The sequence below is a fragment of the Sorex fumeus genome, unplaced genomic scaffold (genome assembly GCF_029834395.1).
Source record: "Sorex fumeus unplaced genomic scaffold, SorFum_2.1 ptg000128l, whole genome shotgun sequence".
NCBI classification, from domain to species: domain Eukaryota; kingdom Metazoa; phylum Chordata; class Mammalia; order Eulipotyphla; family Soricidae; genus Sorex; species Sorex fumeus.
This window is the reverse complement of record NW_026606185.1, coordinates 26692259-26713583: the sequence shown is the minus strand read 5'-3', so window position 1 is coordinate 26713583 and position 21325 is coordinate 26692259. Positions and strand designations below refer to the sequence as shown.

At 50.6% G+C, this 21325-nt stretch overlaps 2 protein-coding genes across 3 annotated transcripts in view; one reads left to right on the top strand and one right to left on the bottom strand.

Moving 5' to 3' along the window:
• The window catches only part of NPC1 (NPC intracellular cholesterol transporter 1), a 52990-nt gene extending 51809 nt beyond the window's left edge, over positions 1-1181 (top strand). For both annotated transcript variants that reach the window (XM_056137934.1, XM_056137933.1), the window contains exon 25: positions 491-1181. In XM_056137934.1, coding sequence (XP_055993909.1) covers positions 491-573 — 83 coding nt within the window. In that variant the 3' untranslated portion in view covers positions 574-1181. The remainder of the gene's footprint in view (positions 1-490) is intronic.
• On the bottom strand, positions 984-20757 carry RMC1 (regulator of MON1-CCZ1). The gene is made up of 20 exons (XM_056137935.1): positions 20591-20757; positions 20007-20083; positions 17154-17238; positions 16166-16222; positions 15368-15454; positions 13874-14014; positions 13294-13397; positions 11681-11770; positions 10999-11104; positions 10238-10349; positions 7672-7716; positions 7425-7478; positions 5338-5466; positions 4570-4676; positions 2834-2953; positions 2507-2584; positions 2020-2124; positions 1866-1934; positions 1551-1776; positions 984-1113 (listed from the first exon to the last, which is right to left on the bottom strand). The coding sequence occupies exons 1-20, from the start codon at positions 20690-20692 to the stop codon at positions 1034-1036; spliced, it is 1974 nt and encodes a 657-aa protein (XP_055993910.1). The 5' UTR covers positions 20693-20757; the 3' UTR covers positions 984-1033.
• Positions 20758-21325: the final 568 nt, after the last annotated feature.

Sequence of the window (21325 nt, the reverse complement as noted above, 5' to 3'; positions counted from 1 at the left end):
AAGACTCCCCCCAGGGTGTGAGACACTGCCTGCCCCCCCCCCCCCCCCCCCGTGTGCTGCAGGATGGTACCGCAATGCAGGGAGGGGTGTGTGTACTGTATTTGCTGCACTAAAGAAGGTAGAGTTCCAGGAAGACAGTGGGGAAGGCGTTTGGTTTGCATGTGGCCGACCTGGGTTTGATCCCTGGCACCCCATAGGATCCCCCGAACACTGCCAAATATGGCATCCCCAGCCACCAAAAAAGGTGGATATCCAGGGAAAAGTTGCGTGATTCTGGCAAGGGGGTAATTCCACCATATGAGCCTGGGAACCTCTTGCTTCAGCCTCCGTAAACCATGCAGGGGAGGAACAGTGATCATTTCCTTCATGTATAGCTTTGCCAGCTAAACACTGAAATAAATTTGGGGGCATCGTGGGTTTTGGTTTTGTTTTTTTTACCGTGGAAATAGGGAAGTTCTGTTACAGTACAAATTATTTCTCTCCCTCATAGGACCTTCTGTAAATAAAGCCAAAAGTCTGTCCACTCGGGAACGATACAAAGGGACAGAGCGAGAACATCTCCTGAACTTCTAGCCCTCGGAGGCCGGGGGCGCTGGACTGTGTGTGCAGACTGGACAGTAAGTAGCTCCACTGTCGAAGGCAAGCGAGGCCTGGACGTGACCAGACAGCAGCAGCGTTGGCTGTAGTGCTTTTCAAACTCAGGAACACAGACTTGACTTGTGAAGCAGTATTACTAGATTTGGAAGGAACCCCGGAACACTAAGGCGCCTTCCAGCTCTCCAGGACTGAAACGTGACTCCCGAACACCAGGATGCGGCTGTGACCCGCTCACAGGCCCCGCTGGAAGGCCAATCAATGCAATGTTTCTCCATTTTTAGGAGTAAGCCATCACAAGTTCAACACCATATTTTCAGTAACACTTGAGGACATTGTAGATAAGCTTTATGATAACATTTTATAGTTTAAAGAGCTTTATTGATGCAATAAATTAACTTTGTACATTTTTATATATATATCTCTATAAACAGCGATTTCAGAATGCTGTAGGCCTCATCAGAGCTTGTTCCCCAAAAACCTGTTTGAAAAAAGCAACGTGTTCTTCACAGTGTTCACCTATGAAGGAAAAGAAAGTTCATGCATTAGGTGGGGGTACAAGAAGAAAATAAACACTGTAGCTCATACAAGTGTATGTGCCCTGGTTTTACTGAATTTTCTTTTATTTCCTGAGCTCTCAAGTTGTTTGTCCTATGCATACCAGTGCAGAATGGATCAGGTACAAACTCTCCCACCCCCCCATTGAAGAGAAAATCTAAGCGTAAAAGGTTACAGCCCTAAAATTATAAAAACCTGTTACCTGTCCCCACTAAGAAGGAAGGTGCCTAGATCTCCTAACTTTGGAGAATAGGCAGCCACCATTCTTCCTAAAGGGACACCCAGCTCATGTGTCTGCCCCTGAGGCACCTTCACCACTGCATATTTCAGAACATCCACCAGCCCCCAAGAGAACCCTGAATTTACTAAGAATCGGATAAGGCTGGTTGGAGTCTCACCTGGTGTAAAATTAGGGCTCCCGCGCAAACGCTGGTTTCGTTGTTCGAAAAACCGGAAGATAGTATAGAAAAGCATATTGTCTTCAGTCTGCTTGGCAGCATCTAAAAATTTTCGTGCGGAAATATTGTCATGGCCACCTATGCCCCGAATAAACCGCAGGGCCGCTAAGACTTGGTGCTTGGAAAGCAGAACTTCCACAATCTCATCGTTAGCCGTGGAAAGTCGCTAAAGGAAGGAGAGAGAGAAGTGCCCGGGTTAAAGGCTGCAGCAGGAGCGGCCTCCTGTGAGGTTGGAGAGTTCAATGAATCCATTACCTTCAACATATCCAGAGACAGCTGATGAGCGGGAGGATAAAAACTTTCCAGGGATAAGAGCAGGCAGGCCTGAAAGGATAGAGTTATTTCAGTCCAGCTCATGCCAGTCTTCCACCCCTAATCCCCAGAGGCGGAAAATCCCGATGACCCTTACCAGTGGCTTCGAGTCGCTGAGGACATGGTACTGCAGAAACTGGTGCAGCATGTAGAAGAGGTTGTGCTGGACCAGGGTCTTGATCACGAGTTCATGCAGGTAATGCTGAGGACACAAAGCAGAGCTGGCTGTCCCCATGCACGACCTGCCATGCCCCGTGCTGCTCAGCAGCCCTTCTGGCAGGTTCCCACTCCCTGTGGCTGGGCTCACTCTTGCGAATAAGGGGACTGAGCGATAGCACAGCAGGTAGGGCGTTTGCCTTGCACGTGACTAACCCAGGTTCGACTCCCAGCATCCCATATGGTCCCCTGAGCACCGCCAGGAGTAATTCCTGAGTGCAGAGCCAGGAGTAACCCCTGTGCATTGCCAGGTGTGACCCACCAAAAAAAAATCAAAAATCAAGGCGGCAGCGTTAGGAGAGTCACCCTGAGTCCCGGGTCAGGCATGCCCTGAGCATTTCCCATGGTCGCGTCTGATTAGAAGATACCTGTACTGCAATCTGGAACTGGTTCAGAGAGCGGATGTACTCCATCAGCACGGATATCACAAATTTATGCGGCATCTCCTGCGGAGGAGGGGTGGGGGAATAAAAAGGCCTAAGGAACATCAAGAGCTGTAAAGGCAGCTCTGGGGCGACTCTGCCCACCCATCCCTCTGTGCTTTCCTACACAGACCCGTCACGACTGTGTGGGCCCAAGCAGAAGCAAACGGTTCATTAGCACTTGATCCTCGCCTCGCTCTCACGGCCTGAGGAGTGCCAACCTATGAGTCTGTGGAGACTGTTGGGTCCACAAGCCCCCGAGCAGCCACCTACCTTCTTCTCTGTGAACCCGGACAGGACGTGGGTGTACATGTCCGACTGATCGATCACAGCTTGGGTCCGCACTGGCCTTCTGAGAAGTGGACTGCTCCGGCTCTGCCCTGCTTCAACTGCCTGAGTAACAGGACAAACAGGATCCTGGTCATCACGGAGTAACGGGGCTTTGGCAGTTCATCCAAAAAAATAATAATAATAATAAAGACCATTCCTACATGCTCTGAACCCCAAATAGGTTTCTCTTCAGACTTTTCTAACCTTTCAAAAGTGAAAAAGAATTTTCTTATGGAATTATCCTGTGATGTTTTCTTATCTAATAAAAATAAAATCGCTTATTTGCAGCTTGGTTCGGTGAAGCCCTGATTCAACATAAGTGTCGATCTGCCATTTTAGGTGATTAGCAAGGCTCCCAAGGGCTTCTCAGTAGAAGCTGAGCCCTTGACTCTTTCCCCTGAAACTTTATAAAGTCATCTGGACAGCAGAGTCTGCAGGAACAGCCTGGGGAAATTACATTTTTCCAGTGATGCCCCAGGGTGGATTGGTGGAGGACCCCACCCACGACTAGGACAGGCTCACAGAATCTGACGGACCAGGACCAGAACAGGCAGGAGAGAAACCACTTCCTGCTTCGGGGCTGTGAGGAGGCCCCAGAACAGAGTGTCCCCTTTGAGGTGCAAAATGCAAGGAAGTGCAGCTCTGGGTTCTCAGTTACTGTTGATAGCCGCTTTCAACCTAAGAAAACTTAAGATCTCGGAATGAAGCAATTGATTCTACCTGTTCTAAACTTTCCAGCTTCAGAAGACAGAAGCTGCTCACAAACTTTTTCCAGCCCTTCATATCAATTTTTTTTTAATCCTACAGTAGGGGCTGTAGTGATAGCACAGCGGGTAGGGTTTTTACCTTGCATGCGGCCGACCAGGGTTCGAATCTTAGCATCCCATATGGTCCCCCGAGTACTGCCAGGAGTAATTCCTGAGTGCATGAACCAGGAGTAACCCCTGTGCATCGCTGGGTATAACCCAAAAAGCAAAAAATAAAAATTTTTAAAAAATATTTTTTAAAAATCCTACTGTATGAAGAACTCGCTACTCAGTTAACCATCACTATCCGATGGGACAGACTCATTGCCAGTAGTGTCTCATTTTTATGCTTACTGCATCCTAAAAGAAAAGGAAGAGGATGCAGCAAGATAATTACAATTTACGAAGTCTGGTTTCTGCCTTGGAGTCGGGGGTATAAAATAATGACAGAGGGCCAGCTCATGCAGGAAGCCTGGGCATGGGTCCTTCGCCACACGGTCCCCTAAGCACGGCTGCGGGAGGGCCAAAACAAACCAAAAATCAAAAAACAACAATGCAGAGTTGATTTGGGGGCTACATCTAGCAGTGCTCTGGGGTTATTTCTGGGGAACCATATGCGATGGTCGGGATGGAACCCAGGTTGGCCGCATCAAGATTAATTCCCTACCTGCTGCATCACTGCCGGCACCACAGTGCATGGTAGAGACGGACTTCTTTGATCCGCAAAATAGAAGCAGGCCAGGGCTCAATACACAGATCAAACAAATCACAAAGATGAAAGCAGGAAGCAACGGGATGCGGGGACTGACTGAATCCAGCTCCCGGCTGTGGCCTGCCCGAACCTCAGTGCTTCTCTTTAAGAATCATGCAGACCGACCATCACAGCCGTGGGCTCAGGGCACAGATACCCCTCTCCACAGTCCTGGGACTTACCAAGGTGTAACTCTGCTCGGCGTCAAGGTACTTTTTATACTCCTGGTTGAGTTTGTCGAAAACAGTGGCTATTACAGGCAACGTTGCTTTGTCTGACTCGCTCAACACTGAAAAGAATCAATGTGCATCCAGGTCAATGGCCTCTGTCAACAAGTGGCTGTCAGAGAAATGCTGGCCCCCTGGTGGCCAGTGCAGACCAGCTGCTCATAAACAACTGCGAGAGAGGGCGCGGGGAGTACTTTCTGTGCTCAGGGCACCAAGCCCAGGCCTCCTGCACACAAAGCATGTGGTCAGCAAACCCCAGCTGCAGAGAATGTCACAGATCAGAGATTCAAAGCACAGAATCTCCAGCCTCCTCAGGTCACTAGGGAAAAAAACAGGTCTTGGGGCTCTGAGAAGATTCTCAGGGACGTATGCAGCAAGTGCTCTGGAGAACACTTGACCTCGTCAAAGTTGGATAGTAGCCCACTGTCCTCCTTGTGCCCACGTTCTCATTTGCTTTCATCAAGAAGCACCTATTAACAGTCTAGGGGTTTGGGGGCTAACTGAAGCCAGAGCCTCACACGCATAAGGCAGTGGTCTACGACCCAGCCACAAAGCCAGCCCATGTGTAGTCTCTCTACCACGTTTTTATACCTACAGTCTTTGTGGTGGGTTAAACAACTCATCGAGTATGGAACGAGGTGAGATGCTATTGACCAGGCGTGAGAATGCGACCCCTCTCCCGTAAAAGGTGTGAGCAGCGCAGGCCTGGGGCCGTCCACATACTCTGGGCACAGACAGACAGGATGACCATCTTGCACTCCTTCCGCTGGAGGAGGAAGTCCATGAGTCGCCCTTTATCCGGCAAGAGGTTCACCACGGGCTGAAGTTTCACTTGGAGGTTCCAGAGATACCCTAGAGAGAGGAGGCAATAAATGTAATAGCATGACGAAGAACTAGGTGCCCCTTAACTGCACACAGGGATCTAGGAAGCACAGTCATGCGTTTCCAGAGGAAACAGAGTGCAGCCAGCCTGCCCACCCCAGTACCTCCACCAACCCGGCTTATTCTGTGTGGTACATTCCTCATCTGCACTGAAGCCAACAGCCTCAGAGCACATTTTTCTCCTTGAGAATCTCAGTTGCTATGACAGGAAAGTAAACTATCAATGTATCACTGTCATCCTGGTGTTCATTTGCTCAAGCAGGCAGCAGTAACGTCTCCATTCATCCCTGTCCTGAGAATTTAGCAGCCTCTCCTTACTCGTCCTTCCCAGCGCTGCTGTATTGGAGGCTCTTTCAGGGTCAGGGGAATGAGACAAGTTGTTGTTACTGTTTTTGGCATATGGAATACGCCACGGGGAGCTTGCCAGGCTCTGCCAAGGAAAGTAAACTTGGCTAGATTAATGTAGAAAGTTTTCTGAGCAATGGGACAGTGGTGTTAAGGCACTGGCTTTGCCTGTGGCCAACCCCAGTTCAACCCCTGGCATCAAATATGGCTCCCCCAAGCACTGCCAGGAGTCCCTCCTGAGCACTGAGCCAGGAGTAGCCCTAAGCACAGCCAGATGTGATCCAAAACAAATTTTAAAAAGTTCTCCTGGTGGGTAAAGCTATAGTACAGCAAGAAGGGTGCCTGCCTTACAGTCCCCTGACCCAGGAGTCATTCCTGAACACACAACCAAGAGTAACCCCTGAGTATCGCTGGGTGTGGTACACAAACCAAAAACCATCACTGTCACTGTCCTCCCGTTGTTCATCAATTTACTTGAGTGGGCCCAGTAATGTCTCCATTGTGACACTTGTTACTGTGTTTGGCATATCAAATACGTCACAGGTAGCTTGCAAGGCTTTGCCGTGTGGGCAAGATACTCTTGGTAGCTTGCCAGGCTCTCCGAGGGGTGAAGAAATTGAACCTGGGTCGGCCAGGTTGGCCGCATGCAAGACAAACACCCTACCCACTGTGCTATCGCTCCAACCAAAAACCATAAAAAATCCAAAAGCTCTTTCATAGAAATACACAAATAGCAGATTTACTGGGAAGAAACAACCAACGTGTGAGGTGTGCTTTAGGCCTGAACGACAGAAGTGGGGCAAGGACTTGGGGGGAGGTGGAGAGGTTGGTGCAGCGAGCCCGGCTCTTCAGACGGAGACTTGGTGGTAGAGGAAAACACATTGGTGAAGGGACAGGTGTTGGTACACGGCACGACTGAAGATCACGAGCAACTCCGTAACTCTGTATCTCAAGGTGATGAATTAAAAATTAACAAAACAAAACAAAACCAACATTCAGGATAAGACACACTAGACAGGGGCTGGAGCGGCAGCACAACGGGTAGGGCGTTTGCCTTGCACGCGGCCAACTTGGATTCGATTCCCAGCATCCCATGTGGTCCCCTGAGCACCGCCAGGGGTAATTCCTGAGTGCAGAGCCAGGAGTAACCCCTGTGCATTGCTGGGTGTGACCCAAAAGAAAAAAAAAAGACACACTAGACAGGGCTGGAACGATAGTACAGCGGGGAAGGCATTTGCCTTGCACACGGCTGATCCAGTTCAATCCCTAGCACCATATATGGTCCCCCAAGCACCACCAGGAGTAATTCCTGAGTGCAGAGCCAGGAGTAACCCCTGGGCACCGCTGGGTGACACCATTTCCCACAAAAAAAAAAAAAAAAAAAGAAGAAGAGAAGGAAAAATACATATATAAATCTAGGCACACCAGATGAAATGAAATAAAGTAGAAAGGAGTCCCATTCCCAAGACTGGAGGAAGAGGCCATTTCTCCCAGGTTCACCCTGAAAGCATCACTGGCTCCAACTGTCCCTCCACACCCACAGCCCTGCTCTCCCTAGTGCCACAGCGTCCCCGTGCACCCACCTTGGCTGGCACTGATGATGATGTCTGGCTGGAAGACAATCCAGGAGGAAGAATCCACGTGCTATCGGAAAGTACTCCAGGAGCAGACAAAGACGCAGGACCAGTCCAGCCTCCCTGCCCGCCCAACCCTGTCCCCTCCACGAGGCCTCCCCCCCACTGCCCCGCGGTCGCCCAGCACCCCCCAATGGGGCTCTGGGGCAGTGCATTGCCCCTGCATGCGCAGCATCCCGGTCTATGTCAAGGATACAGAGCTTGCACGGGACTGGAGACTGGCTGGTCACAGGAGCGGGGCCTGCAGGGGCAGGAAACACAAGGGTACAGGGACAGTGATGCCGCATCAGTAGGGCCAGTCCTCCTGGTCCAGGGACCATATGGGGTACTCAGGATCCAGCCCAGGTGGGCAGCATGCAGGGTAAGTGCCTCACCCACTATAGCATCTCTCTGGCCCCACACCATCCATTATTTTAACGCTCTCCTGGCTGCAGGCGGTAGACGCTTGAAAGAACCCATAAACTTAAAAGACCTATCAAACACCTGTGGAACCTGCTCCTTCCTCCCCAGCGGCGCCATAGTGAGCCACAGGTTTCTAGTCACAAGCTTCTAATTGCTAATTACACTCAAGCTAATCCAGCAAAACTGGGCCAGCAGGTCAGCGTGGCCTTCTCGCTGAGTATCAGCCAAGATCAGCATCTTCTTTGTAACAGACTCACAAGCACCTGAACGCTGGCAGGGCCAGCCCACCAATGCTATAGGCCAGGTCTGAAGCTGTTGAGGGCAAAGATGCTTCCAGACCCCTCATCCGGCTGAGTTGGCCGGGGCACCTCAAAGAGGGGCAGGTGAGCCCACCACCCGCCCAATCAGAGCCCCGGCAGCCGAAAACCTCCACACACTCCACAATCGCTGCCATGCTCACGGCTGTACTCCAAGCTCCAGGTGAGCCTCATTCAGAAACAAACCTGTTGAAAAGCTCAGGTTCTCGGGTTTTGTGACTGAAATCTCCAGGTTTTCACGGACTCAGGGATGGGTGACCTCCCCACATCTCCCTGTGCTTCTGGAAGCTTCAGCAGTCATGCCATGAACTGCCTTTGGCACCAAATAAGCTCATTAACTGGCCGTGATCCAGAGATTGATAAATAAATCTCAAAAGAGATCAACAAGTTGCAGAGATGCTTCTGGACCCCATGCCTCCAAAGTTAACACCCAGTTAAAAATTTAATTCCAGCTGTCTTAGCCCATTCCAAATGTTTGAATTCCTGGAGCGTGCAGTCCACGTGACATCTCAAACTCTATCTGATTGATATACCAGGGGTAGCTCACCGCACTGGGTGGGATGTATAGCAGAAGGCAACTAATCTCGATTAACAAAATACAAACATACAAGGCTTAACATGGAACAACATGTTAGTACTCTCTTCCACAGGGGCTTAATGACCCCATGGTGAAATACAATATTCACACACTTTCTTCTAAGGAAACACTTTTTGATCATTTTTAGAAAATTATAACAAGCAATATAAAATAAATATTTTTATATTTATTTTATACTTATTTCAGGGCCTGCTATAGAGGCAGGCTTGAGGGGTGGTTGGGAAACTTGGAAATAATGGTGGTGGAAAGATGCAATGGTGGCAGATTGATGTTGGAATACTGAATGTGATAAATCATCAAGAACAACTTTATAAAAATGAATTTCATTTTTTTGCTTTTTCTGGGTCATACCCAGCAATGCACAGGTGTTACTCCTTGCTCTGCACTCAGGAATTACTCCTGGCGGTGCTCAGGGGACCATATGGGATGCTGGGAATCGAACCCGGGCCAGCCACATGCAAGGCAAACGCCCTATCTGCTGTGCTATTGCTCCAGCCCCCAAAAAATTAATTTTAAAAAATTTAAGAAGTATTCGATATGCCAAAACACAGTAACAACAAAGTCTCCAATGGAGACGTTACTGGGCCCGCTCGAGCAAATCGATGAACAACGGGAGGACACAGGACACAGGTTAAAGAAAAAAATATATTTAAGAAGCTGTTGGGGTTCCCAGTGTGTATCATCACACTATGATTTTCACTCTGCAACAGCACTAACTCACCCTGTCTGTCTGTCTGTCTGTCTGTCTAAGAGCTGGTGCTAGGGGACGGGGCCCTGGGGAACAGGGCAGGCTTTGTGAGCATGAGGCTCTGGACTACAGTCCCCAACACCCCAAATTATTAAAGTAAAAGAGAGGTAAACACTAAGTTCTACCTTGAAATCAACTGCACTAGGCAGAGAGGACCCAGATGTCTCTTCTTCCACTCCTCTGAAATCCTGACCTCGACTCTAACTTCTGCTCTCACATCTTCAGGGAAAAGGAGTGACAAAGACTAACCTAAGAGCCAGAGCCTCAAGCACTAACTCTGGTCAGGGCAGAAAGCAGTCTTTCTCCCGTGACACTAAGTGGGCCAAAGATGAGGAAGAGCGATCCCAGGTTAAAATAACAGCCACCCGCGGTCAAATGGACAGGACAAAGAATGTCAAGGACTCATTCAACAATTGCAAAAGCACCCCACTTCATTAAGCAATCACAACTCTCTATGTTAAAGCTCGGGAAAATAGAAATCTTTCTCCCCTTTCCGAAAGAAGATGCATTAGTCCTGCAAATGTGCCTTTCTCCGCCACATAACTGTTGGTTACAGAATCAACAACTGGACAATACAGAATCAGTGGGAGCTTTTTAAAAAAACCAACCAACCCAGCACCCCTTCCACAAGCTAACAGATCTCCGAGTTCTGCACGTACTCCTGCCTGTCGCAATTTGAACTTGGTTCCTTTTTTACCTGCCATGGGGATCTGGTAGGGCTGAATGGATCGCGCTGGAAGCACTGGATGGTGGAAAGTAACAGTGCCATCAAACTCGCCCCTGAGCTTGATATCAAATATCACGGATGTCTAAAGAGAGAGAGAGAAGGCGGAAAGGTCACAGATGGCCAGGTGGTCTGCGACACAAGATCCCTAAGGCAAGTTCTCGTTGGAAGACGAACGTGCTTAGTAACCTCTCCACTAGCTTTTACACTTTTGCTGACTCTCCCAAATATTCCTGGCTCTCCTAACACAGGTCTTCTGAAGAGTGCCACGCTGGTGGAGTGGATCGTTCTCACTTTAAGTTACAGCATCTTCACTAGACACTGCTACCCCCGCCCTCCAGAAAGCAGGGCCAGTTCTAGTGCTTTCTTCCCAGCTAGGGGCTTAAAACCATCATCCTCACAGAGAGAAGAATAGAGGGAAGGCTCATGGGACACACACAGTGGCTCTGCTGTGATTCTCAACTTAGCTGATTCAACCAGATCAGGGTTCCAAACTCAAAATCTACTCATTTATAATCTTCTGAAATAGTTTTGTATTATCCTAAATCATCTGATACAGAATCACTGCTTTTCCCACACCACTTAACATATCAAATCCATTTCCATCTGGAAGATGAAAATTTTTAGCATAAAGAGTACTTTCTAGGCCTTATTCAAAAGATCGTGTCAATTTTGACAGCTCACTTGGGCAATGCTAACTGGGCCCAGCCCAGACACCCACCCACAGCCGGTACCTCAGTATCCTGATGATGAACGACCACCAGGTTATCCACAACGTTTAGGGCAAACTTCCCAGTCCGATTCAACTTTAATATGTGCGTCTTCTTACAGGTACCTTCTCTGAAGGGTCAGAGAAAGATTAAAAAAAAAAATACACACACACACATACACACACACATGCATGTATGTGTATAGACTGACAAGCTTAGTTTCTATTTTTACTTATTTTTTAAGACTTTTTTATTGAATTACTGTGAGATAGACCCTTAGAAAGCTGTTCATAGTTATATTTCAGTCATACAGTGTTCCAACACCCATCCCTCCAACAGTGTACATTTCCCAGCACCAGTATCCCCAGTTTCCCTCCCATCCCCCCCCCTCAGCCTGCCTCTATGGCAGACACTTTTCTTCTCTCTCCTCTCTCTCTCTCTCCCTCTTCCTTCCTTCATTCCTCCCTCCCTCCCTCCTTTTGGACATTATGGTTTGCAATACAGATACTCAAAGATTATCGGCTATATCCTTTACCTACTTTTAACACTCAGTTCATTTCCAGCTATTATTGTCATACTGGTCACTTCTCTATCTTACCTACCCTCCGTGCCACACCCTCACACACACACTTGTGGTTGATTTCAACCACTGCCTTAGTCCCTGTTTTGAAACCAGAGAAAGAGGGAAGCAGCATTATAAACATACCGTGGCAGGTGATAGAGGACCACTTCCGCTCCTGTGCTGTTGGATGTCCGAGAATGGTGCCTCAGGAAGAGGACATGGAGCTGCCCGTATCTGGACAGAGAAGAGACAACTAGGTCACAGTCAGCCATCAGCAATTCTGCCACTCAACCCACTGAATTTTAAGGTCATAGTTAAGTTAGGAGATATTCACTGCAGTATTTCACTACCGGCAAAAGTACTCATGGGATGGAGAGGTGTCACACCAGGTATGACGTAAAAACTTAAAAAAAAAAAAACCTAACAAAGTGCAATAAGCTTTATTTATTTTGCTTTTGGGGGTCATACCTGGCAATGCTAAGGGGTTACCCCTGGCTCTGCACTCAGGAATTACTCCTGGTGGTGCTTGGGGGACCATTATGAGATGCCAGGGATTGAACCCAGGTCAGCAAGGCAAATGCCCTACCCACTGTTCTACCACTCTGGCCCAAGTGTAGTAAACTTTTGTCACTGTCCTCCCCTTGTTCATCGATTTGCTCGAGCAGGCCCAATAATGTCTCCATTGGAGACTTTGTTGTTACTGTGTTTGGCATATCAAATACATCATGGGTAGCTTGCCAGGTTCTGCCATGCAGGCAAGATATTCTCAGTAGCTTGCCGGGCTCTCCGAGAGGGGCAGAGGAATCGAACTCGGGTCGGCAGTAAACTTAAAAAAAAAAAATTATTACCAAGCAGAGGATGCAAAGCCAAGTATAATCTGGTCACAATATTTTAAAAGAAAAATGCAGACTTTGGTGTGTCTCCAAACATTGGATACCTGATGTTAAGAGCTATCACTGATCGGGGCTGGAGCAATAGCACAGCGGGTAGGGCGTTTGCCTTGCACGCGGTCAACCTGAGTTCCATTCCCAGCGTCCCATATGGTCTCCTGAGTGCCGCCAGGAGTGATTCCTGAGTGCGGAGCCAGGAATAACCCCCCTGCCTGTGCATTGCCAGGTGTGACCCAAAAAGAAAAAAAAAAAAAGAGCTATCACTGACAACTAATATTTTTCTCCATTTTCTGTACTTCCCAAGCTTTGTATGGGAGTGTACTCACGAGTATATTCATTAAAATTACAGGTAAACATAATCACACTTCATCCTTGAGTCTCGTCTAACGAATGCTGCCGGTCCCGTCGCTACAAGCACCCAGGGAAGGGGAGAGCAGAGAAGGGGGTTGGGGGCTGCCTCCCACCAGCTGCTCTGCTCTCATTTTATCTGCTGTCAAAACCAGGGTGGCACACTGACTGCGTCAGAGAGGACGAGAATGCGAGAGGGAGAGAAAATGATAGGGAAGGGGGTGGTGTGGGGTAAGAGAAAAATGAGAGGGGTTTAAGGTGCTTGCCTTGCACACAGCTGACCCTGGTCTCACTGCACCAAGCACTACCAGGTGTGGCCCCCAAACCCCAGTAAATTAGATCACAAAGCTCGCCACAGAAGGAGGAGGTCAGGAAGACCAACAGGTCCTGCTAAGACCCAGGGACCACAAGGAAAGGGGGACCTCACATGGGTGTGGGTTCCAGGGCACACACTGAATGCACCACCACTACCCAAGCAAGCGACATCCAGCGGGCAGCCCGCCCCAAAGGCACACATACATTGTTGCCATGGCCATGTCTCTCTCCGAAAGGCTCAGTTTAGTCGACTTGGGCGCAGCTGGTAGTTCAATCTCAAACTTGGGCAGCTTTGACATGGTGCCAGCCTGTGTAGGGGGGGAGAGAAGGTCGTCAAATCTCCTGATGTGTTTGTTCACCTGCCCTCTGTACCATCACCGAGGGCATACACAGACGCCGCCTATCCCTGCCAGTGGCCCCCTGGGACGGTGCAGGGTGCCCTCTAGTGGTCAGTAGTGGCCATGTGCTTGCTGGAGGAACTGCCCCTTTGAAGGACCAGACACATTGTAGCTGTTGGGGAGGGTTAATCACAATTTTTGTTTTATTTATTTATGCTTTTTTTTGGGGGGGGGGTCATCTTACCTGGAAATGCACAGGGGTTACTCCTGCTCTGCACTCAGGAATTACTCCTGGCGGTGCTGGCGGGGGGGGGGGGGGGGGGGGGGAACCATATGGGATGCTGGGAATGGAACCCGGGTCGGCCACGTGCAAGGCAAATGCCCTACCGGCTGTGCTATCGCTCCAGCCCTAAGTGGGCACTTTGTCAAGGGAGACCTGCTCTTACCCGGAAGTAAAAGGGCTGCAGCACGTTCCCGAGGACTGTGGTGGACAGCAGGATCACTGCGCTCTCGGGGCAGTACATGTACCAGTTCACGTTGATGTTCTGGCTCTTCAGGAGCTTCAGACTGCGCTTCTCTGGCAACACCTGGGGCCAAGACCAAGACACAAGACTCCTCAGTGGAGAAGAGCAAAGAGTCAAAGGACAGACGTGGTGAATGAAGAAAACAAGAAAAAGAGGGAAAAATCCAGTGCATTCAAACCAGAGGCAGTTACTCAGCTCTCTCTTCTGCACCCAGGCCTGAGTGCTGACCAGCCCCGACTCTCGGCCTGCTCCCACTCACTAAGGTGGGAAAGACAGCAAGGGAGGGAGGGAAGGAACAAGCTGGCTCTGCCCTCAGTGCCGCAGCGGCCACTTCCCGTCCCTCTGGGCCTCCACTCGGTCAGCCACAGTCAACACAGCACAGGGCAGCTGCCTCCTCGTCCTTCCTGGGAAGAACAAAAGCACAGCCCTGCCCGACACTCACCAGCCAGTGCCAGGCTCAGCTGCGTTCCCACCTGGACCCCGTTCACACTGAGTGGGGGGAGAGGCCGCACCTGACCTGAGCGTGGAACCCAGGCCTCCTGCTCCCGTCCCGGGCTCCCCCTCTCCAACACGAACTCTCAAGCACACCACACACTGCATGACCAAGACACTTCAGCACACTCTACAGACCCTGTGATACACACACACATACACACACACAAACACAATCACAGCACACAGCACCCGGCCAAGACATTAATACTTATAGAACACAGCACCAAAGAATTGGTGTGAAAATCAGACTAAGAAGGCACTGGTTTTTAGGAAATTCAGATATAATAAAATCATCCTGGGCTTATATTAGGATAAATATTTTGGAGGTGGGGGGTGGGGTGGGGCCAGCCACACCTGGCAGTGCTCAGGGACTACCCCTAGCTCTGAGTTCAGGAGTCACTCATTATTAGCATATAATCTAAAATCAAAATTTAGAGCCCCTTTTCTAACACGTTTCTCAAACACTTCAAGACGATCTAGACCACAGCATCTTAATGATGCCAGAGCTACAAATGTGAATCACAACCACAGACGGTATCAACCCTAATGGCTGTTCTTGAAAACACAGAAAAGTGTCAGTGAGATTATTGAGGAGGGGATTGTCCAATGGTATGGTGGAAAATAGCATGGCAAAAATTAAAAAACAGAATGTGGCTGACTGCGTTCAATCCCTGGCACCCCAAATAGTTCCCTGAGCATGGCCAGGAATGATCCCTAAGCAGAACCAGAAGTAAGCCCTGAGCATCGCTGGGTATGGCCCCCAAACAAAACAAAACAACAACAAAAAAAAACCCCACGTATTACTTGTAACATAAAAGAAATAAATTAAAGCTCTAGAATTTCAATATATCTTCTTATTGCTAAATTTAAAAGGCTGACAAACTGCTATCACAGTGGAACAAAGATGAAGGATAGATATACCTGGTAAAATTCTATTCCTTGATCTGTTATGAAGACAATTTCCGAAGAGCTGGTCCAGCAGAATCCAAGTATGTTGGCATTCTTGGTCTGAAGAGAATTAAAGGTTCGTTTTCTTAAAATGAATGCTTCAAGAACAACTCTGCTCAACAGCTTAATACGGTCTCTGGTACACATTGGCTGAACCCAAAGGTCTAATTACTGGGGCTGGGACATCGCTCAAAGGGCCAGGCTGGGATGCAAGGTCAACAGACAGGAGGTCCAGGCACACCCCCAGCACCTCAGGGTTTCCTCAGCACCACTGGGCCATCTCCCCAGCATCCACCCAGCCAGGGCTCCCCTAGCACCTGAGGGTGTGGCCCAAACAAATACATCCCACGAACCCCCCACAAAAGATAATAACAGCCTTTACTTTAAAACAGTGAAAATTGGGGCTAAGAGACTGTACAGAGGTTAGGGTGCATGCCAGCTCATAGCTGCCCCCGCAAACACTGCCAGGTGTGGCTCTGGAGGTCCCCAAGAACTCGGGCCCGAGCAGCATCGTATTCCTGGGCCCTTGCACTGAACTGCTGTGCCAACTGGCCAAGTACTATCCTGGAGGTCTCCTAAGCACCACCTGGGAGCCCTCCCTGCCCCGGCACCCACAAATAGACATATAATAAAATCAACCAGTCAGACCGTGCAAAGTCACGGCGCCCACGGGCAGCCTGTCTCAGTACAAAATTCCGGAACACTCCAGCGTGTTCCTCAGCCCAGCCTGCCTAGGTGACACCAGTTCCCCGGAAAGCAACCCGCCCCTACCTTGCACTCCTGCGTGTACTCCTGCTGGGAACTATCAGGAATGAAATTGGAAAAATCCTGAAAGAAAAAAGCCCAGAGAGAAGCCTGGATTAGGCAGCATCCCGTCAACCTCCTCTGGGACCCAACGAGGAGGAAGGGAAGAAAGGAAAGAGTGGATTCAAAAAGTAAGCAGAAAAAAACTGACAAAGCCGGAGACAGTCAAAGTATTACCCGCATCCTTTCCTGACTAGCAGTAGTTAGAAGATACAGGTCTTATTGTTTGGTTTTGTTTAAGTGCTACCCCTATACTTGAGTAACCAATCCTGATGAAAGGAAAGAGGATTCTGCCTCTCTTCGCTCACAGCTTTCTCTACGGAGGGCAACGTGAGCCTAGCCCAGGATGCTCCAGCAAGGCCGAGCTCCGCAGCTCTGAGTGCCTTATTAGTGCACTCAGAGGACTCAAGTACCAGGTGAGGCAAATTCACGGAAGCAGCGCAAAACGTGCTAGGCCAGCTAGCAACCGAGGGTTTCCTTTTGTTTTTCAGTTTAAGTCAAATAAATTATAAAGATGTAGCTTATCCCTGGGGCACTTGATGAGCATGTGTGAGGCTCTGGATTCGATTCCACCCCAGAAAAAAAAAAAAACAGGAACTAGGGCCATAAGGTATTATTCCCTAAATGTCTGTCTCACAAAGAACTCCAAAAGACAAAATACAGAGCCACAGGAAGAAACTGTTTTCACGGTTTTTTTTTTTAATTAATTTATTTTTTGCATTTTGGGTCACACCCGGTGATGCTCAGGGGTTACTCCTGGCTCTGCACTCAGGAATTACTCCTGGTGGTGCTCGGGGGACCATATGAGATGCTGGGAATCGAACCCAGTCGGCAGTGCGCAAAGCAAAACGCCCTACTCACTGTGCTATGGCTTCAGCCCCTGTTTTCACTTTTAAATATATGCATTTACTTTCATTGACTTTTCCTTTAGATTACAGTTAAAGATGAGTCTTACCACCGTCTTTGACGTCCTCTGAACAGCCAGTATTTTATTTTCTAAGGAAAACTTAATGCACTTCACTTCTCCTTTGTCTTCCATCCTTTAAGAAAGAGTATGGTAAGAATGAAAGCTCGTGGGCCAGGCAACACTCGCCTCCCACTGGTGAGGCCCTGGGCTCAACCTCCGCCCACACCAAGGACAATTAAAAGATGTCTAATGGAATTCTAGTTTCTTTCACTTTATGAGAAGGAAAAACGGAAAAGCTAAATATTCAGAAAGATCACATCTGAGTTTAAAATCCCGTTTCTGAACCTCTCAGTCGCCACCACAAAGGCAAACTCCAGGGACCAGAGCAACGGTATGGCAGGCCGGGTGCTGGCCTTGATTTGACCGATCCAGGTTCAACCCTGGAGTCCCGCCAGGAGGGATCTCTGAGTGCAGAGCCAGGAGTAAGCTCTGAGCACCTTCAACAGCCCACCCCTAAAATAAAAAAGACAAACCCTATGGGCAACAGGTCTGGGCTCTGTTGGACAAATGACAAGCGGCCTCATAGACAAGAGATGAGGCCTAAGACCTCCTGCATGTTCATTCACCTGAGCCTGGTGGTCACGGTGCAGAAACCTGCACATGTCACTCCCTTCTCTCTCTGGGCTGCAGGGCACAGCCCAGCCCATCTGGGCCTCACTCACTCACCTCAAGGTTTAGAGAGGGGTGCAAGGACACTTCCAGGTTAGGAGGCATCCTTTATTGTGACGCTTTCATGGTTATACACACATGCCCAAAACTCATCCACTGTCTGTGCAAACGACCTGCCACTAATAATGAGCAAACTATAACAAAGCTATCAGAAACTGGGCTGGGAGAGAGAGGGGCTGAACCACACCCAACAGTGCTCAGGGATTACTCTTAACTCTGAGCTCAGGGGCATTCCTGGCATGCTGCGGAGGAGGAGGGGTTGGCTCACCAGGGATCGAACTGGGGCCAGCCACGTGGACCCACCCCCATTCACCTATATTTTTATACCCAATAGACCACCAGGTCAGAGTCAAGAGCCAAGTGAACCCCCTCCTGTATGCCCCTGTGATTCAAGTCTATGCTGCCTCCTGTCTCGTCTTCCCGGAATCAGAACAGGGCCCCCTATCTCTGATAGGTCCTCACTCAGCCAGCCGCAATGCCAACAAGAGACGGATCAGACACTGATACGATCAAGGTGGGGGCCCAAACATTCACTAACAAGCCAAAACCCCGATTCAGCAATGGAACATGGAAGTTTAAGCTGGCTCCCGCCAGTGGCCACCCGACCAACACTTCCCCTTTCTTGCACGAGACACCTGGTGTTGGGTGGCACAGAGCCTGTGCTTTCTCACTGCTCCTCTTACTGCCTCTCCATTTTTTTTTGGAGGGGGAGGGGAACCACAGCTGGCAGTGCTCAGGGCTCAACCCTGGGTCTGCACTCAGGAATCACTCCACAGAGGGACCAGGGGATGCTATGTGGTGCCGGGATGTAACCCAGGTCAGCCACATGCCAGGCCAGGGCCCTGCCCACTGCACGGACTCCCTCTCTCGCCGTCCAGGCTCATCCCGCTGGGGCAGCAAATGTGGAACAGGCTGCCTCCTCTCCTCCCGTCTTCCTGGGCAAGGGTCTAACAGAGCTAAGGGGTCTCTAGGAATGCTGGGTGTAGGGGGATTGACGTGCCAGCTGTGATGTGGCAATGCTGGGCATGAGGGTGATGTGCCAAAGATCAAACCAGGGCCCCACGCATGCAGAGCTCATACCTGAGCTGGTGTGAATGTGAGAATGTGTGAATGGTGCAGAATATGAGCCCACATTCTACAAAGTGCCCACAACACGCCTGACCCCATGTGCAGTCTGTGCGAGCCACTCACCTATCTCCCTTCTACAGCTCTGGGTTCTCTAAGGAACACCAGGCAACACCCCAGAGCCTCCACAGGCTGACACCTACCTAGCACAGCGGAAGCATGCAGGATTTGCTGGACAAAAGAGGACTAAACGGGGAAGTGTGACTCATTTTCTACTTCAGTTTCCTACTGCTGCAAGCCAACCATGAAAAGCCTTTCAGTCACCACAGAACTGAGGAAGCCCGCTATACACTCCTCTCTGGCAGTCACGGGACTTATGGTATCATCTACACTGACCATAAGCTCGCAAAGTCCAGCGAGGAAAAAAGAGTCCTTGGCAGACACAAGACCAGAAATAGCCACCTCCACACACTGACTGGCTCATTTCAAGTACCAGGATGTAGGTGTCCTACTTTGGTGCATTAGGTTTATTAAAACAAAGGGGGGGGGGGGGGAAGAGACCACACCACATATTTCATGCTGAAAGTGCCACCAGGATTCCACAACAGGTGTCTGCTTCCCTATACACACGTACTTTAGATCTCTTAGAGTAAAGATTTGCCAAAAAAAAATTTTGAAAAAGGCCAAAATTCTAAAAGCCCCTCTGAGGGCCTATGAGAGCTCAACAGGCTGGAGCACATGCCCTGCATGCAGGTGTCCCAGGTTCTTGCCGCATTCGCGTGGCTCCCTGAGCACAGAGCCAGGAGTCTTCTCAGCACCACTAGGTATGAATGACCCAAAGTCAAAATCAACAACAATTTAGAGGGAAAGTGGGGGAGGGGGGGAACCCCGCGTCCGCTCTGAAAGTCCCCAGACACCGGGATCGTGTACGCCACCCAGGAGATGCCTGCAACCTGCAGGTGCCTGGTGCTCGCACGAATGTCAAATGAATGACCCAAAGTCAAAATCAACAACAATTTAGAGGGAAAGTGGGTGGGGGGGAACCCGCCTCTGAAAGAGAAACTGAAAGCCCCCACTTCGGTTTCCTGTTGAAAGGGCAACAGTTACCTAAAGGAGATGGGGTTCCTGTCATCTGGACCTTTAACCACCACGCCGGTAGCTCCGCCAGATCGAACAGCAAAAACCTGGAGGGAAGAGAAGCCACGTTAACGGGTCCGCTCTGAAAGTCCCCGGACACCGGGATCGTGTACGCCACCCAGGAGGTGCCTGCAACCTGCAGGTGCCTGGTGCTCGCACGAATGTCAAGAAATACGAGAACCGAAGGCTGCCCGTTGCGCGAGCTGTAAAAGGGGCTGCAGCAAACACACCCCGTTTCCAACTGCACCTTCCCCCCTAAACACACACACCCTTGCAAACTACCGGCACGGCGAAGTCCCAGGTCTAAATCCCCCAAAGCCAAGTGCAAGGAACGACAAAGGAGAAAACAAAAGGCTCCGGGCGGAGGAAAGCAAACGCACTGGGCTCGGCCCCGACCCTGGCCGTCACTCAGGCGGGGGCACCGGAGCGTGGGGTCACCCAGCACCCCCCAGAGGCCGGGCCGGCGCCCGTCTGCGGAGGCCGCAGGCCTGGGAGCCCCGGTTCGGGCGCGGGGTGACCCTGGGCAGCGGGGAAGCGCGCCCGGCCGCGCCGACCTGCTTGTTGGCCTCGTCGAAGAAGACATAGTTGACCGGGTTGGCCTTCTCGAACTGCACCGGCCGCTCGCACAGCTCCAGGTAGTAATGCTCCTCGCCCATGACGGCCACCAGCCTGCAGCAGCCGCGCGAGCAGCGCCCCGGCCCGGCGCAGCGATCGGCCGCCCCGGCCGCTTCCGGGTGCCACGCCCACCCGGTCACGTGGCGCGCGGCTCGGGGCTCTTAACTGGGCGACGGCGTCGGGGTGGGGCCCACCCGGGTCACGTGGCGCGCGGCTGCTCCGGGCCCTTAACTGGGCTACGGCGCCGGGCTGTGTCTCATCCGGGCGGCCGAGTCCCCGCGCGCCTGCCCCAAGGTTGTGGGGGCCGGGGATGGCATGGGGTATTGCGAGCCTGCGGCCCCGCGTCCTTGCCTTCTGGGAAGGAGTAAGAAAGGCTGGAACCGCGCGGCTCTGCGGAGAGCGGAGGATGGTCGAGTGCGAGCGTGCACGACTGAGCCCGGCGCTTCGGAAAAGAGCAGCGGCCGGGACGTGCGGGCTCTTCTGCACCGAAGAACCGTGCGAATGTGGACTGAGCCCAAGGACCTGCAGACCCAGGGACCTTGGAGTCCAGGGGCCTGCAGACACAGGCCCCGTGTGGGATCTGGAACCCAGGTCCCGCAGAGCCCAGAGATCTGGTACTGATCTGGTGCTTGCACATCTTTGTAGCATTGGTGCTGCTACAAAGGTACTGCGGA

Excerpts from the sequence above, each read along its gene's own strand:
- RMC1 (XM_056137935.1), bottom strand. The coding sequence starts at position 20,692 with ATGGGCGAGGAGCATTACTACCTGGAGCTGTGCGAGCGGCCGGTGCAG. Across the intron at positions 20,084-20,590 it reads TCGACGAGGCCAACAAGCAG|GTTTTTGCTGTTCGATCTGG; the intron begins GTCGGCGCGGCC and ends TCTTCCCTCCAG. Across the intron at positions 11,771-13,293 it reads GACATGGCCATGGCAACAAT|ATACGGGCAGCTCCATGTCC; the intron begins GTATGTGTGCCT and ends TTCTCTGTCCAG.